This window comes from Manacus vitellinus, unplaced genomic scaffold (genome assembly GCF_001715985.3).
Source record: "Manacus vitellinus isolate BGI_N305 unplaced genomic scaffold, ASM171598v3 scaffold_19_pilon, whole genome shotgun sequence".
Lineage (NCBI taxonomy): Eukaryota > Metazoa > Chordata > Aves > Passeriformes > Pipridae > Manacus > Manacus vitellinus.
In genome coordinates, this window is record NW_021939395.1 from 6,231,439 (window position 1) to 6,249,359 (window position 17,921).

The following is a 17,921-nucleotide window of genomic DNA, read 5'->3' on the forward strand; positions in this document are numbered from 1 at the left end:
TAATCTTATTTTCTATTATATCACATGATATAATAGAGTTGTTTTAGAGATTTGGCCCCCCGTTGCCTGAAATGGAAGGGCACTGTTGCTGAAATTTCACACCAACTGTCAAAATTGCTTCTGTGATCATGTCTCTTTTTTCCTCCCTCAAACAGCCCACTGTTTGTAACGTGGAAGATCGGGCGAGATAAACGATTGCGTGGATGCATAGGTACTTTTTCCGCCATGAACCTGCATTCAGGACTCAGGGAGTACACACTTACTAGGTAAGATTTTGTTTTCTGGAGCCTTGACTTATGTATTGAACTAGTCTGTTGAGGAGATGATAGGTGTGCTTTGGGTTTTTTGGCTGTGTCGTGTACTGATCAACGAAAACCTGTGTGTCCTTTTGATGCTAAGTGTATTGCCTGGTTGGTTGAGTACTGGTGCCATGAGGCTATGCTCTCAGTTAAAAACCATAAGTTGAGCCTATTTGCTTTTTATTGGTCTGGAAACTACTCTCTAGTAACTTATTGTAACTGACTATTATAGTATTTTTTCCAGTGTTCAGACAAATTTTAACCTTAATAGTTAATGTCAGGGCAGAAGACCAGAAAGTCAGATTTGGGGATTATCCTATTCACGCTTCTAAAACAGCAGGTATTCTCACCTCTTCTCCATCAGGTGCTTCCAATCAGCTGCAGTTAATTTAATGCTACAAATTTCCATTACATGTTACTCTTCAGATACATCCCAGCCCCTGAGTGGGAAGCTTCTGGATGAGGGAGGTAAGTGATGATAATCCTTCACTCCCTGGCAGCATAATCCTTCATTTTTTGATCTACACCTAAATTCATTCACCTTAATATTGTTCCATTTCCTTTGCATAGAGTGAAAACTAATAAGTTTATCACTAGAGCTAGTAGCAAGCTTTCTACTCGTGTTTTTCTAAGAGTTTTCTTAAGTTTATTCTCTAAAGAATCAATGGAATTTTGTTCCTCTCAGTTAAAATAGACTTCATAGTGCTTTAAAATAGAAGCTACATTCTGGCATGTGTAGACCTCTAAAATTGTCATCACTTAAAATAATTAGTGCTTCCAGATCACTCTAGATTTGAGGCTTTCCTCCATTACAGGATCTTCTTCTTTGCTGTTAAAATGCCTTGTCAATCCTAGTATTAAGTAATATTAAAATGGGACATGTTCTTTCTTACTTGTCTCCATAGTTAGTTGCAACTTGAAGTTCATTTCATGCTTCTCTGCTCAGCTTGAAGAAATCAACTGCTTATCTCCTGGAGTCCTTGCAGACTTCTGAAAGACCTAGTTACCTTTATTGTGTTCAGTTTATTTATTATGTGTTCTGGAATGTTTCTACTTGTGTCCTTTAAAACCTCAGCAATCAAAATGGTCAATGAGAAAATCTCTTAATAAAATTCAAAGCAATTTCTTTGCTGAAGGTTAAAAGTCTTAAAATCTTAACCATTAGTGAGCCAGACTGGATGAAGGACAGCTTGCCCCCTGCACTGGAGAGCATTTCATTTAGATGTACCCTTTACAGTGCCTGATCAAGAACAATGAGCTTGTACAGAAAATTTCCCTCTAAGACTAGGAGGAAGGTGATAGCCAAAAAAATAGTCTTTGTTCCTCATAGACTTTAACATTCTCACAGTTCAGATGGGGCTGTACTCTTAAATATCTTTAAAAATGCTCCTAAGATTCCTGTCACTGCATTCTGACTCTGAAAACCGAATTCAAAATACATGAAAAGTGATAGAAATTAAAGGAACTGAAATATTTTCAGTGCAGTATTTAAAGGATGGCCACGTGCTGTGGAAGTTTATCCTAGGCTATTCAGAGTACAAATAGTTTGGTAACTTTCAAGATGAGAAAAAAACGGAACTATATACCAACCTGCTTTTCAAAAATCTTCATGAGAACATAGATTGTCTTAAAATTAAATACTATATTTGTGACATATTGGATTTTGTTACCTTTTATGAGGAACCCTTTTTATGGCACCCAAAACATTCCATGTTGTTTTTTGAAACAAAAGCAAACAACCAAACTTCACATATGACCACTGAAATGTAAAGTTCATGTCTGTAAGTATGGAAAAGGTGTTCCCTTCTATCAGTCATTATTTAAAAAATGAAAGAGAGGCTTACCTGTGATCAGCTTCCTTCATAATGTTGGTTGTTTCAACCACAGAACATTTGAGGAATAACAGAAGCACCTTTGGAACATCTGTGAGCTTTCAGAGTTTGGAACTTGACAGGCCTCCTTGGGAGGGATCAGAAACTAGGACATTATAGCTTGATCCTGGAGTATGTGGGCAATAGGCTCCTGCAGAAGACATGAAAATTCCTGAAAGAGGAAAACTTCTTCAAGGCAGAAATTAATCAACAAAGTAGGTAGAATGAGAATGGACTTCTACTTCAGAAAGTGGAACTTGACCAAAATTTTCAGTCGAGGATACAGGCAGATATTCTGCTGCCTTTATTTTCCTTTGACACTGGGAGGCATTTTTCTTTGGTGATTTTGAAGATACAGCATGGATAAACAGAACTAGGTTGTTTGTCTAGTTCATTCTTATCTTTTTCAGCACCTCCTGTGGAATTGTGGCCCAGCTTTCAGTGAGTAAAACGGTATAGAAGAACAACTGTTCATAAATGCCCTGGCACTTAGCGATCAAAATATCCGCAATTTCCTTCACACATAATTTTATTACAAATATGCTGAATAGTCCTTAGGATCACAATAAATGAGTTTTTCTTTATTTCTAGTAGTGGTCTCTGGTTGTGTATTGTATACAGTGTATAGCATACACATCTCTATCTGCATACAGTAGTGTAGTTTCTTCAAAGTAGCACAAAGATAATTCCTCGAGGAATCTGAAGTGAACAATTTCTTTCTTGGGACACCCCTGCCCTACACTTTTTGGGGTCTGTAAACAAAAATGGTGATGATGTGTAACCATTTTACGCTCTGTACGTTGTCATGTGGTATTGCCAGTATGTTACAAACAGGAAATTTATGTGGAATGATTCATCATTAATTGGATGCATCTGCCTAAGTTGTGAGGAGGGATGAGAATACCCATAGTAAAAACACTAATGCTGTATCCTAATAAAATCTACATGTTAGAATTTGATTTTCTCTGCAGTTATATCAGTGAAACACAGGGGAAAGGGCATGTATTATAAAATCTTCTGCATAACTTCATGAAAAGATAGGTTTTGATGTAGTGATTTTTATTTGCTTTTACTACAAGATTAGTTGGGTAACAATCTAACCATGTCCAAATGTTACACAGTGTTGAATATTGCATTTAGAATGTAGAAAATTTTACCGTGGGCAAAATAGTCTTTTAGACTGTGTTAATTGAATATCCCGCCTGAATGCGTAAAAATAAACCAATCCAGATTATGAAAATACCTTATGTTTTACAGCTTCTTCAAGAAAATACACTGAACTTGGAAGCAGGTTACCACAGAAATTCATAACAGGTTGATAAATTACTTTTTCATGTATTCTGTACAGCAGTAAGACTTAGGTTTTGGCATTGAAGTTTTAAACTCCTGCTCTCGTACATTTGAGAAACTGGATGAAATGCTTTCATTTGTTCATTTTAGTTTTGGTTTTCTACCTATTTCATAGAATTTAAGTCATATTTTATGACTAATGAATGTAACAAGTCTAGGTGTATAAGTTTTAACTCTGCTGGTTTATGCTGTCAAGGCTAGAATATCTGTTTGGGGAGGGAAATAGTAGAGAAGAGGCAGATAAAGGGAGATGTTACACAACAGAGCCTCCTGTCATAGGAGAAAGTAGTGAAGAAAAATTGGAGCAGTCCAAGGCAGAAGTGTATTAGGCTAATGGCTGAAAACTGGATTTAAATCTTAAAATAATATGTAAACCACTCTCCTTTAACTAGCATAGACCTGTCTCTACTGACTACCTGATGTAATCAGTCTTTTTGTTGTATGTTCTACTTACCACTCCACCTGAGGGAAATATGACTGCTCTCAGACATTCAGCCTAGATGTGGTTGATCAAGAAAAGAAAACAAAGAGAAGCTTGGGATGAGAATCACAAGATTGAAGGAAATGAAACCTGCAAGCCAACTTTCTCATAACTGAATTTGGGTGTACATTCCATATGAGGATTTGGCTACCACTGGCATCAAGTACTGCTCTGTCTTTGTCAGCAATTTCAAGAGTCTCAGTCCATGCTGCTGCAATGTTGCCTGCCTTCTCTGTGAAAAACACTGACCCTTTCCTTCTGTTCCAGAGTTAACCATCCAACTACAAGACAACAGTATGGCAAGCTAATTTAAGGGGTAAAATTGAAAAATATTTAATAACTGATCACATTAATATTGACATTGGTCTTATTTGCTGAAGACTAGAGGCAAGTATTTGTGTAGACAGGACAACTTCCCTCTTGTGTTTAGCTGAGGTTAGTACTTATTTAACCCTGTAATGAGCCCCTGCAGCTCAGTGCTAACTTCCCAAAGCCTTTACCATCAGGCACTGTTGCTATGGGTGTAGACAGTCATTGCCACTGATCCAGGGCAAGATGTACTCATCTGTCTGACTGCAATTTTTTGAACTGTGGTGCTGTGGGAATTATGTGTTTTTGAAGCTGTTGTGACCTTCACTATTCACAGATGTCATAGATTGAATTAATTCCTGCAAGTATCATTTCATGTAATATTTCAGAGCATATTGTTGCTTCTGTTGCATATTCTGCTTGTTGTCCATTGATAATACTTTGCAACCTGTCTTATTTTTGGCTTTGATTTATAGTGAACCACTGCCAAAAGTTGGCTTTTTTTTATTATTCTATTCATACACTGTCTGATGGCCATCAGTGAAAAATGCCTGATAATTGTGAGGTGAAGCTTACACTGTCATGTTGGAAACTAAGAGACTGACCCCCACATGGCTGCAGCCTCCTTGCAGGTAGAGAGCAGTAAGGTCTCCCCTGAGCTTCCTTTGCTCCAGGCTGAACACTCCCAGACTAAACAACCCTCACTTATGCCATCATATTCCCTTACTGGGCAACAAGGTTCTGTCCTAGAGTGTTTGCAGTTAGGAGTGAGTTCAGAGCATCCTGCATTCCTGTGGAGATTGGTAGTTGAGAATGTTGCCATGGCATGGGCATCTCCCAGTGACCATTATAAGACAGATCCTGCTCACAGGACAGTCAGCAGCAGAGGGAATGGCTGTTTCTCATTCCTTCATAGCAGTTTCCAGTCACTAAGGCTCCTTAGCAAAAGAAACAGGTGTCTGAGCCAAAGCCACATTTGAAAGAGATTTGGAAAAATATAAGCACTTAATGGGTTTATTATATACAGGTATATTTGTATATGGTACATATAATACACGGCACATAAGAATCGTGAGTCAGAACTGGGCCAAAGTGTATTAAGGCAGTTCAGCAGTAAACTTTGCTTTACAAATTAGAAGATGTATATAGATATATATATATAGTGTTGACCATGGTGTTGACTTCCAGAGGTATTAATAATATAGTGTCTTAGAACCCCTTTCTGTTTTCCAAAATGCTTCTGGTAAAATATAAAAATAAGGCACCTGATCTTAAAACACTGACTGATGGCTTCTAATGAAACTGAGGCAAAAGGACTTTAATACATAGGCATTTTGTACTGGCTCATGGCTTTGCCTGCCGTGTCATCAGTGTGTAGATGAGATTTCACTGAAACTCGGAGCTGTTCATATTTCTAAATTTTATCTAAGCCAAAAAAAAAGCCAGTTGCTTTGACTTTGCTTATGGACATCCACTTTACAAATAACAACCACTTTAATTTGGGTAAATCCTCACATCTGTTATAGTAGAATATATGTTTAGTGATAAAATGGTTTGTGGTGTAAACTCACAATACTGGAAACTCTAAATGAAGTATATAAATCTGAATTTATTGAGCCAGCCTTAGTTACTCTGTGTGAGTCAGTTCAGTAAATAGGTCTGTAATGATTTTGTGCACACAGTGCCAGGTCGTTTTTTCAGGGAACTGTTGCTTAACAGAACTGTCTGCTGCCTTTTCTCAAAGGGCAAAGCTTAAATACCATACTGGCTCTAGAACTGGGAAAAAAACGCAAATTTTTTCTTTAATGGTGGGTTAAATGTTTCTCCTTATTTAGTTATGAAATGAAAATCACGTTGTTTAGGAGAGAAGAGTATGCCTTAGGGAATATATGTCTCTTGCACATTATGTGTGTTGGGGATGTGATAATTCTACCCTTATTTTTTTCTTTATTAAAAAAAAACAAAACCAGAAAAACCTAAACAAAAGGGATACAGGTTTTGTAATTGTTGGTCTATTATTCCTGAGAAAAACCTTGCTAGACCCTTGGACCTAATAGTAGATGATAGTCTGTTTCCTTAGCAACACTTCATGAAAGAAAGCAAAAGAAAACACCACAAATGGAAGGACAGTCCTTAGATTATTATCCTTATGAAAGGAGGAGAGCATAATGATGCCCTACCAAAGCTTTTTCGGTAGATCCAGGCTTATCAAATATTGATAACTACTTTACTGTTTCACTGGGGAAACTGAATTGTAGAATATGAATTCTTTGGCACAGGGGAATGCATTGCTGCGTTTTGTGAAGTAAACCTACTCTGTGAGTTGACTTTTTGTGGAAGGTAGCTGGAAATCAAGAAAAAATGGAATTTATAATTAAAAAGTATTACAAAATTGCTCTATCTATGTAAAGTGGCTCCGTGAAGTTTACAGGGGATTTTATTGAGACTGTCATAAGTTTAAAGTTTCAGCAATAGAATTTGGTGTAACTAAGGAAACTATCAAGATTTGAAATACTTCTTTCATCATCTTATTTTAAAACACGTGCATTAAAAATTGTGATTTTTCAAAAATGTGCTTCTCATAAAGTGCATGCTTAGAGAAAGACATGCTTAAGCAGGGTAACTTGCATCAGTTGATGTAACTTGTGGTATTTTGAATAAATGAGATGTACCTGAAATTTGATTGAATGTGAGTGAGTAACTGGGGATATCCAGCAGTTACTCAGACTTCCCAGATGGGTGTCGGGGAGGAGCCGTGTCATTTGTGACTCCCGTCTTTCCCACGATGAGCTTGCATTTCGTGTTCTTCCCACACAGTCTCCTATTATGTGAAGAAAATGATGCACACCCTGTAAGTTCAAAGTCAGAGTTCTACTTGAGTTGAAACACTAGTTTGGTTTTAAGTCAGATTTGTATTTGTCTTTGAATATTAGTTGACAGAAGTGTTTGGGAGGGAGGGTGGAGGCAGGGGAACTGGCCAGCCTGGCTATCCTAGCAAAGCTCTATGTTGCCATAACTCACTTTTCCATTACTAGCATGGATAGTTGTTGGTACTTCCATGGGTTTTGGTCAACTTTTTCATCTTTTTGTATGAGACTCTTAATGGGAACTTCTTCAAAACATTACCTGAAAATCTTTCAGAATGGAATTTGCTTTCGAGACTTTCAATGACTTAACCTATTTCTTAAGCACTACAAAGACATGCTGAGTTATAGCCCAGAGCTGAAGAATACAGGACAAGCCTGTGTGCTCCCAGCAGACAGGGGCACAGGTGAAGTGTTTCTCAGAGCACTTGAACTGTAAGGAAAGGATTTGTGCGTTTGGAAACAGGACAGAATGGAAGAAGTCAGCATAGAACTTACCTGCTTCTGGTCAAGTTTTTCTCTCTGGCTCTTCTCAGCTTAGCAGTAGATGTTAATTTTCAATACAGAGTAAGGGTCATTTTCCATAACTTTATTGTGAAGGCAGTAGGACATACACTGCACAGACTGGCCAGTGCTTACAAGTACTAAATGTGAGTCGTCCTAAGACTCTGGAAATTGAGGTGCAGCTGTGGTGTATTAGATATATATTAGATACCTTGCCCAGTAGAAGTAAACTTTGGCTCAAGGAACTAATTTTTGCTGAAATCTGATGTTTTAATACCAGTTAGCAGAGATTAAGCAAGGTCACAGGAAAAAGAACTGTCTCATGCTTTTAAGCTGTTAAAATCTTTAAACTCTGCAGCTTTGTGTGGGAGGCACTGTGGGAAAGGAGTCTCAATTAAAGTTTTGAGTCTGTCAGCACCTCCTCCATTTAGGTGTTTTCTGATGCTTCCTTTTAAGACTGTATAAAGAAGAAATAGCATGAACCGGGTGTGGTAAACTGGGCTCCAAAAGCCCTTCTTATCCGTGTTTACTTTAACACAAAGGTTTGAAGCTTTTGAAATCGTATTTTACCCCTTTCCAAAGACCAGAGTAACGAGAATTAAAATGCTCTTGTAAACTCTAGCAGAGTTTTCTGGTATTTTTAAATAGTACCAACAGGTACCTATTTCCAAAAACCATTCTTGTTGACGCCAGAAAGAGAGAATTGTGTCCTTTCCAGAGCTGTGCAGTCAAGGTGGTAGAAAAGCTCTTGGAAGAAGAAATAGCAAATCCACTGCTGGGACACAAGCAGCCATATAAAACCCTGAAGAATGTCTGAAGGCATCTAAACTTAGACACACTTCTGAGGTAGTCCTAAGGTCTTCCAGGCCCAATCACTGCACTTATTTCAACTTGTATCGTGTGTGTATTGGTAAGCAAGTGATCTTGGAGCTGGAAGGAAGAGATGGCAGGGAGGAAAGTTGACTGTCTTGAAGTTCATCATTTACAAATGACTTAAGTTTTACTGTTCATCTGCTGCATTGTAGAGAATAAGATATATTTACTTGAAAATAACAGGGTTTTTCTTTTTTAGCATTATTTTAAAATTTAATGTTAGTTACAGGAGCAGTCCAGTTTTGTCTCTTCCCACTGAATTGCTGACACTCTTTTTGGATTCTGACATTTTCAGCTGCACTGCTTATAAAAAAGTATGCAGTGCTATATGCACTCCAAACGTGTATATTGGTGATAGCCTTTATTTTAGAAACAGAAATTGAATGTACTTTGACTTTATTTTTTTTTTTGGCTATGTAAATAACGGTGTATGGATGCAGTTTACAAAGCATCTACTGCTGTGAAAGTATGTAAATAAACAGTTGCTTAGTAATAATTGTTTAGAACCAAAAAATATTTCTAACCTTAGAGATTCCTGCTTTTATGTGACTTTTCAAAACTTTAATTAAGCTTTTCTAAATATAGTTGTAACTTACACACAAAGAATAGCTTTTGACCGTGGTGGAGAAGAGCTTTTTTTGGCCATCAATACCAATTTCAGTAGAACTGAAAACACTCAGTTCCTCAAGCAGGGATATTCACTGTGGGGGAGTGGTGACATGTGCCTGTGTCTTAAAAATAATACACAGGCTACGAAGTGTCAGCTCACATGCTTAAATTTAGGTTCACTGTTCAGATGCAGTGGTATAATCTTTATTTCTTAGTGCAGATTACTTGAATTAAAGGGTCAATTGTCAGGCAAACAGTCTCTCAGGTTGGAGAAGTACAGTGTATAAATAACTCCCACAAGAACTTGGGGAACTGGTCCAGATGTTAAGGAGTGCTCAGCTGAGCCTGGGCACAGCTCCTGGGAACTTCCCATCTGTCAGAAGCTGCAACCCCAGCTTCATTGAAAAGGGCCTTTGTGATAATGGCATTTGCTAGCAGTTGTGTAAGTCAGAATATGAGGTCAGGTATAGCAAACTTTTATCAGCAAGGAAATGTGATTTTTTTTTTTTTGTTTTCAGTGAATTTTTCAGTTGATTAAAATTTCCTTAGCTTTAATTTGTTTTGATTTGACAAGGGAAAAGCAGAAAAGCTCTTAGTTTCTTGAACAGCACAACTTTCTCATACTTCAAGCAATTTTGATGACTTACACTTCTAGGATACCACAAACTGAAATAGGTCCCAAGCTTCCTGTAACATGCAATTAATTCACCACTTTACTTGCAATTAGGCTGGTATCTAATGTTTTCAGTGCTTATTGAGAAATAAAAGCCAGATTAGAAATACATTCACACTGGTACATTCAAACAGTGTTTCTTAGTTTAGAAGACTGTTCGTTTTTTCATTTGGTGTTGCTAAAGTGAATGATTTAGAATAAAAATGTATTTAGTATGTAATAAAAAGGTTAAGTAATTATTTTTCTTCAAATATTGGCTTCTATCCAATTTAACAGAAGTGTCAGTGTAAAGCCAAAATATAATGTGACTCAGTTGTATGAAAGCTGAAAGAGATATGAGTGTCTGTGTGTAAGAAAAAAAAGTTCTGTGTGCATATGTATGCATTTAACAGCTTCAGTTCTTATGTCATTAAAAAGAGCTTTTTCTGTTGTCTCCGGGCCAGTTGCTTCCAGGCTGTTGTTAAAGCCCCACAGGTAGCATTGGTTTTGCCATGAAGAAGAAGTGCTTGTTATACACATGTACACAAAGAAGGGAAAGGGGAAATGTAATTTTAAAGGAACTGAGAGGTCGTTGCAACCTCAGTTCTCCAGCAGGGCATCACCGCTTTTCACCACAGATATTTTACATGCTCTGTCAAGAAATTGTTTCTGGGTTTGTTGCTGTTCCCAGAAGCTTCTACACAATTTGCAAGCTGGTTAGCTGGCCCTTTCTCATCTGTGCTGAGGATGCATTCTGCAGTTTGCTCACTTAGCTACAGAGAGGCTTTTTTCCTTTGACCTAGACTGCTAATCCCTCATTGCAAAGAGCAGCAGCTGTGCTTTGTCTGTGGAGGTCTCTGCACCACATGCAGCCTCATTCGCCAGAGCCACCCCTCTTTGTGTGCTCTGCTTTTTCAATTACTGAAAGGGTGACTTTCTGGTTTGCTGCTCAGAAAACCCTCTTCAGGTTTGGGGAAGTCTACAGTGCATGAATTATTTTTTTTTTTTTGAACATGCAGATTTCTAAGAGCTGTTACATATGATTTCACAAAACTGTATTTGACTAAAGCATTCCTGACATTCAGGAGGTGAAACACTTCTGAACTGCTTTTTAGAAAAGATGATGAAATCTATTTCCATTTAAATATTAACCACTCTAGATAGATGTGCTGAATGCCTCTAGTGGGTATGATTACGAATAAACCAATTTTGTGTGTGTCTCCACATTGTATCCTCATTTAACACCGAATAATCGGTCTTCATTTGCTCTTCATGTAATTCCCTTGGTTAAACATATGTAGCAATGCAAGATGGTCGTGGTAGTTAAAAGCTGAGTTGGCACAAGCAGAGAACTGTCTTTTTCTGGTTTAGGCTTTACTGCAGTGAATGGCAAAACTCCTACTATCTTCAAAGGCAGAAGAATTTGGCCTGTAGTTTCTCTAAGAAGATATGATGTAAAATATTTATTTAGTAAGCACATTTTTCAAATGTATGCAGTGCCGTTGAGTTAAATGCATTCCTTGAATACTTAAGTTATGGGTTTTGAGGCTATAGACAGATGTAGCCTAACGTGGACCTTTTGCCTTTTCTTCATTTCAGAACTTCCTTTTCATTCCGCTTGAGCTCTTTTTATTTGCTGCTCAAAACCTGGTTTAGAGGGGAAAACATATACAGAGAGACAGCTGGCAGACTTGGAACTGAATGTACTGTTTAGCTGAGCTTGCAAAGGTTCTGTTGCTTGGGCATCTTGACCTTAGAAAGAGTGAATGCCCCATCCAGGCACTTCTGTAAGCTGAGTAGGTTGCAGGTGGCACTAAATGTGCCACCCCAAGTAGACAGAATTGTGACAGAAAACTGGAAGGGATAAAGGGATGAAATGGTGACCTGCTCTCATGAGAGAGAAGTGGCAGAGTTGCAAACAGGAGAGCAAGAAGGTGGCTTACAGACAACTTTGTGTGTGGAGGATAAAGGGAAGGAAATGCAGGAAGTGAAGCTTCCAGCTGAATAGAATGTGTTTATGCATCTAAAACATACTCTGGTTTTTAATTGGGTATTTGTAGAGGTAATGAACAATCATAGCTTAATCTGTTAATGATATTCATGTATGAAGTAAAAACCTGCACAGAAACAAAATGAACGGAACAAAATGTTGAAAAGTCTTGTTTGTTCCCTTAAATAAGGATTACATTTTGTTGATGCAGCAGTTCTGATAGCTGCATTCTAGAATGGTTTCATGGTAGCAGGAGCAAGTGCCTAGAAACCAAAATTCTCATGAAATAAGGAGGGACCATTTCTTTCCCTGAGGTCTTGTTACATGTGATGTGCCACAAGGGATTCATCTTGTGCCTGTCTTTTTTACTATATTTATAAAAACACTGAGAATTAGTAAGATACCATGAGCTCATATACCAACCTTTACACTGGCAGCACTCGGATCTGCATCTCTGCAGCTGAACTCACAGGATGTGTGTGAGATTGCACTTAGCTAAAAAACAGTTGGTTTAAACATAATCCAAGCTGAGTTGTGATATTGATAAAACACATATCTTGACAACAAGCCAGGATATTATTCTATGTCCTGTATTTTGAGTGGTCATATTCCAGTTGGTAAGGCAGTGTGGACCTTGGGCTGTTCTCAGTTTATGTACTTGTTAAAGAATTTCAAGCTGGATTCTGTCACCTCTCATTTAATTTCTCAGACCAGTACCTTCATATTTCAACATGTTTTCTTGTCTTAACCTTTTTTCATGCAGCACCCCAAGTAAGTGAATACAATTGAGCAACCTGGTCTGGTGGCAGGTGTCCCTGCCCATGGCAGGTGATTGGAACTCAATGATCTTTAGGGTCCCCTCCAGCTAAAACCATCCTGTGATTCTGGGATTTTTTTTTTTCCTTCTCAATTGAGTTACTGCATAATCTACTATGTCTTTCACTTACCTCATGCTTAACCTGATTATATATATTCAATTTGTCCATCACTGTGGTTTCAAAGTCCTGATCAAAAACCACAGTTTCTGTGTTTGTGGCAGACAGCACCAAAACTGAGCTTAATAGTAACACTCCATCCCCAGCAACTTACTTAATTGTTTTTAAAGTGAGTCTTTGACAAGTAATAAAAATTCAACTGCATCGTACTTTTATGTAAAAATAGAGTTTATAGTATTTCTGGTGACAAAAAAATGCCAAGAAAATGAAGTAGTCTTCTGTTCTAGAATTTCAACAGCATAATAAACTTTTTACAGGCTGCAGGAAATGGAAGATGTAAATGTTTGAATTATCTTCATGTATTTATATATAATTGCTTTGCTGAGATGTTTAGAAACATATTTTTCCATATGTGCTTAAGATGAGGATTTTTAAAGTTCATAATAAATTAAAAATACTTAATGTTAATTTGTTCTTTTTTAAAATTATGACTTGAACATAGCTTTAGAGGGGGAGCAATATTTTGTGAATTGCTTGAATGAGAGTTGAATTCAGCAGTAATGTGGTCTTAAAGATTTTTGTCTTGACTTCAGTATCTATTTTGAAGTAAAATGGTGATGTTAGATCAATATTGAGAGACATGCTGGAGATGTAAAGAATTCTAGAGACTTTTTATGCTTCTGGGGATTTGGGTGATTAATGTCTCTCAAGCTGTATAGTTCTAAGTGTAATTGAGCAGTTCATTTTTTTTAATTATCTAAACTTTGCCATCTGCTGGAGAGCCTTTTAGTGACATTATAATTTAGTCCAGTTGGAGCTCAATTAGAGTTTTCTGACTAGTCTGTTATCATGTGTTCGCCAAACAAAAACCTACACGCTGAACCCTGGTCAGTTCTGTTACTCAGTTTTTAAATTAGCATCTAGAATCACTGTGACAGGCTTACTGCATTATGTTGGGAGATTGTTTTGGTTTTTTTATGTAGCAAACCAGGACATTTCCATGGCAATTGTCACCTTTCAGCTTCCTGAATGTATATGACACAAATTTTCACGCCTTTTTGAATACCATTGTCCTCATTTATCTCAGCATGATGACAGATGCAGGGTGAGGTGAGGGACAGTACAGAAAAGAAGCTGCCACCTGCAAACTCCTGTGTACAGCTGCTGAACTGATGTTCCCCTGTAGTCAGAAAATACTCTTCAGGGTCCATGCTGAGCAATTCCCAGTGCAGACAACCGTGGTGCTTGGATATTCCTGACTGCCCTGGTTCAGTTTGAGCAGTATGGAGTGTATGGAACAAGCAGTTACAGTTCTCTTCCTCCACTCAGGCAAATGCACAGTAATCACACACTTTGGGCTGTGGTTTGCTCTGAGCTCTCCTGTCACTGACTCCCCTGTGTGATGGGAGGACTGGGTTTAGCCCACGTGCATCAGGGTGTACCTCTGAACTGTTACTGAAGTTAAGATTTTAATTTTTTTCCAGTGTAACAGGGCATATTGTGTAGTAATGCAGAATGATTTCCCCACACCCTGCTGGGCAAAAACTATGAGAAAAATGCAGAGTCCTTACCTTATTTGGGCTTTCTTCACATTAAAGGAGAAAAGTTAAGTCCTTTAGAACCACAGAAGCAATGTAGTGTAAAATTTTTGCTTTCAGGAAACAGTAAGGAAGTTAAAGCCATAGGAACTTGACTCTTACGAATGTAATTAGGAACCTACAATACTACTCTGTGGATCTTTTTAGTTCTAACTGAACGTTTTGATGGGAGCAGGTTACAGGAGCTATGACTTTTATGATCATGCTTTTCCACTTAAAGTCCATAACAGCACATACACAGAATCCTCTTAAACTTTAAGGACCTCTCCATAGAAGCCTTTGTTGTTTTCTTCATACATTCTGGCAGTAAGAAAAAGAAATTAATTTCAGGGATTATGTCCACACATCAGTCTGGCAAAATGATGGACTGGGTTTATTTGGAAGAATCCAAAGTGTCATGGAATAGTTCTCTGGGTAATTGTCAGAGCAGTAGAAAAAATCATCTTTGTTTCTCTTTGTGCAAAAAAGTTCTGAATTTTAGCTTTTACAGCTTCATGCATATGAGCTTTCTTTTCTTAAAAGAAATTTTGTAATGGTGAGTCAGTGAGGAGTTTGATGGTTTTCACCTGGTACATAAGGCTGACAGAGCCAGCTGAAGAACCAGCAGTAGTTAAACCTCCAGGAGTTTTCAGCCAGTGGTCACTGGGCAGGTGCATGTAAGGTCTGTGTCTTAACAAGTGCTCACAGTGACTGCAGAGTCCCTGGGCAGCTTCTCAGACCATGTTGGTCCTTCTGTGTGTGCTGGGGACTCGATCCGAGCCAGGGGAAGAAATCAAGGGTAAAATAAGCATTTGTCTGGAAATATTCAGTACCCCTGGAAATATTCTGTAAGGACCTCTTCTGTTGATTTAGACAACTGGTGAACTTGTTTGTGGAAAAACAAGGTCCCAGAATCTTATCAGCAGTACCAGTGTGGTTTGGTTTTTAATTGTGGGTGTGGATTGCACAATACACGTGTGCACACACCAAAATACTCTTAAGAATATGATCGAAGCCTTTAAATAAGGAGGACATAGAGAGTTTATTTTAGGAACCTCTGGATGCCTAAAATAGAGACTTAATTGTCTTATGTAGTGAAGGAATGGAGGTTGCCTTTTCTGATAATCTTTTCTTTGCACTTAATTTATGTACATACTCTGATTTGTTTTTTAAAGGATGATATCCTTTTCCAGGCTAAAATAACTATCTGGAAGAGAGTAGCAGGTTATTACTTCTTCCTATTAAATTAATTACATGTCTGAATTCACACAGATTAGTAGAAGAGAGACTTTCTGGCATACTTCACTCTTGTGGAGTAGAAAAAAGTTATCCAAGAGCCCAAATGCTAGACCAATATTTTATTTTCCCACCTAGAATACTGTTGCCATTACCTGCACTGTGCTTGTAAAATCAGCTGAGAACTTGAGAGATGTATTTCTGTGCCACACAACAAGTGTGTATTTCTTTTTTTACACTGCAACTACCACTTAGTAACGTAATGTGCAGGAAGTATAAATGTTGTTCTTTCCCTTTCTGTCTCCCAGATGTAAGGGAGGGTTCAGGAAAAGCACGTCATTCACAGTTGTTTTGTTTCCTGGAAATTTTTCCAGTCTGACCCCAAAAAAAGACGACAATATAAATAAATTCTTCTTCCTCGCATTCAACTGATTTGATGTTGCATATAAATCACTGCTTGAAATCTCCATTTAAGTTGGCAAAACTCTGCTGGTCATAAATAAAACTGGGAGAAGGCTGACCTGTGGGTTGTGTTGGGCTGTCTGATCTCTTATGCTGACAGCTAGGAGAATTTTATTCATAGTAATTTCACTTTCTGAAGTAGAGCACACTCTGCCCTGTTTTTCTGGCATAAAAATTAATTGCATGTCGTGACTTGGAAGCTGTTAGTTTTCTCTGGTCTCTGCCAAACTGAGCTATGAGAGCTGATTTTCATTAGGAAAATACTGGTGGTCTGTTTAAGCATTCCTTAATTTCTTCCTGTTGAAGTTACTGAATGAAAAAGTAAAAATCTGAACTAACTTCATTGCTCAGTAACCCAGCAATGGAATGGAAGAAACAACAAATGGTTGGGGTTTTTCTCTCTGATACCCTGGCACCCAGTGTCTCTTGTTGCTGTAATTTCTTCACTGTTCCCTAAAATCCAGTGAGCTTGCCACTCATTAATTTCAGGATGTTTTGAATTAATTGAAGAACAATATCTGGGCCCTTTGGGCTCAGTTCATTGACAGAGGACCATTTCTTTATTAAATACATCTTCAAAGGTGATTCTACTAACCATAGCTCTTTCAGTGAAAGAATCCAGAATCTCAGGGATACACTTAATGAGCTAAATGAAGAGCAGGTAGAATTTAAGTCCTTTTCCTACCATCTGAAAGTAGTGCCAATGTACTGTTTATCAGAAGAAGGCAATAGTTAATAAAATAAGATCTTTAGCTTATTTTTCATAACTCTACTGATGTTGTTGGAAGAGTTGTTTGGATGCCAAAAAGTTACAGTTTGGTTTAGCTGTGTTCAATATCAGAAACTGTTTAAGAGAAAATTGACTATAGTAGAGTGAACTGAAAAAATACTGGAAAAGTAATTTTCTTAAATTGGATTAAATTTATCGGTTCTATTTTGATTAATCTCGTGGGAGCTACATTTCTACATGGTAGGCTGAGCAGATTGTGAAAGAGGCTGTCACAGAGAGATTTTTAGGAGTCGGGGATCTTGGATTCTATTCTTGATTCTGTCACTGACTCACCGTGTAAGCCTCTAAAATTGTGTGAGTCACTTGATGTCTCTCCCTCATTCACACTTCCTATAAAAGTGAGTATTCCTTATATCATGGCCAGTGTTTGACAGCTTCCTTTGCATCTCCTTCTCCTGTGTCATGTTTAAGCCTCTGAAATAATTTCCAGCAATGTACAAAACTGTATCAGATTTTGCCTAAACTCTCTGTCCTGTGTAGGTCTGTAGATGTGACTGCTTTAGTGATTGTTTTCATGGTTAATATTTGTCATTAAATAAAAATCAGCAAAATACTAGGAATTCAATTTATCTAGTACCTTCATTCATTTACACTAAAATCCTCCTTTGCTATTTTGATGCTTATATGCTATGAGACCTTTTCGAAGGATCTTTTAAATTCAATCACAAAGAATTTGAGGCACTTCTAAACAGAGTAATGTAACTCCATTGCTATTTCTTATTTCCCCAGTTGTGTCCTGCTGTTTGTTACCCATCTGCCACATCCCATTTAGGAGCCATAGGTTCTTAAAGACTGAAGCTGACTTTTTTTAAAAAGCATTTTTTATAGCCTGCAGAAATTACAGATGGACAATACATTGTTGTATTGCATTTTGATTCACCTGCTCATACTGTTATTTCAGGTTATTCCAAGAACTTCTCTGGTGGTATTTTATAAAAAACAAGATGTAGTCTTAAGGAACATAAATATATAAGGAGTATAATTTTTTTTTTTATCTAAACATGCTGTTTGTCACAGTAACTCAAAATACTTTAAACAATTTCCTTTTCTTTAAATATTCAATGACTTTAAAGTGTTTGCAAGCTTTTCTGTATCCCAAATACAGGGGGAGTGGTATGT

The 17,921-nt window shown here is 37.6% G+C and overlaps 1 protein-coding gene across 1 annotated transcript in view; it reads left to right on the top strand.

Moving 5' to 3' along the window:
* Window positions 1-17,921, top strand: part of LOC103766659 (AMME syndrome candidate gene 1 protein) — a 92,238-nt gene that overhangs the window by 54,254 nt on the left and 20,063 nt on the right. Inside the window, 1 exon segment of the mRNA XM_029959148.1 lies at window positions 156-266. Within this exon segment, the coding sequence (XP_029815008.1) occupies window positions 156-266 (111 nt within the window).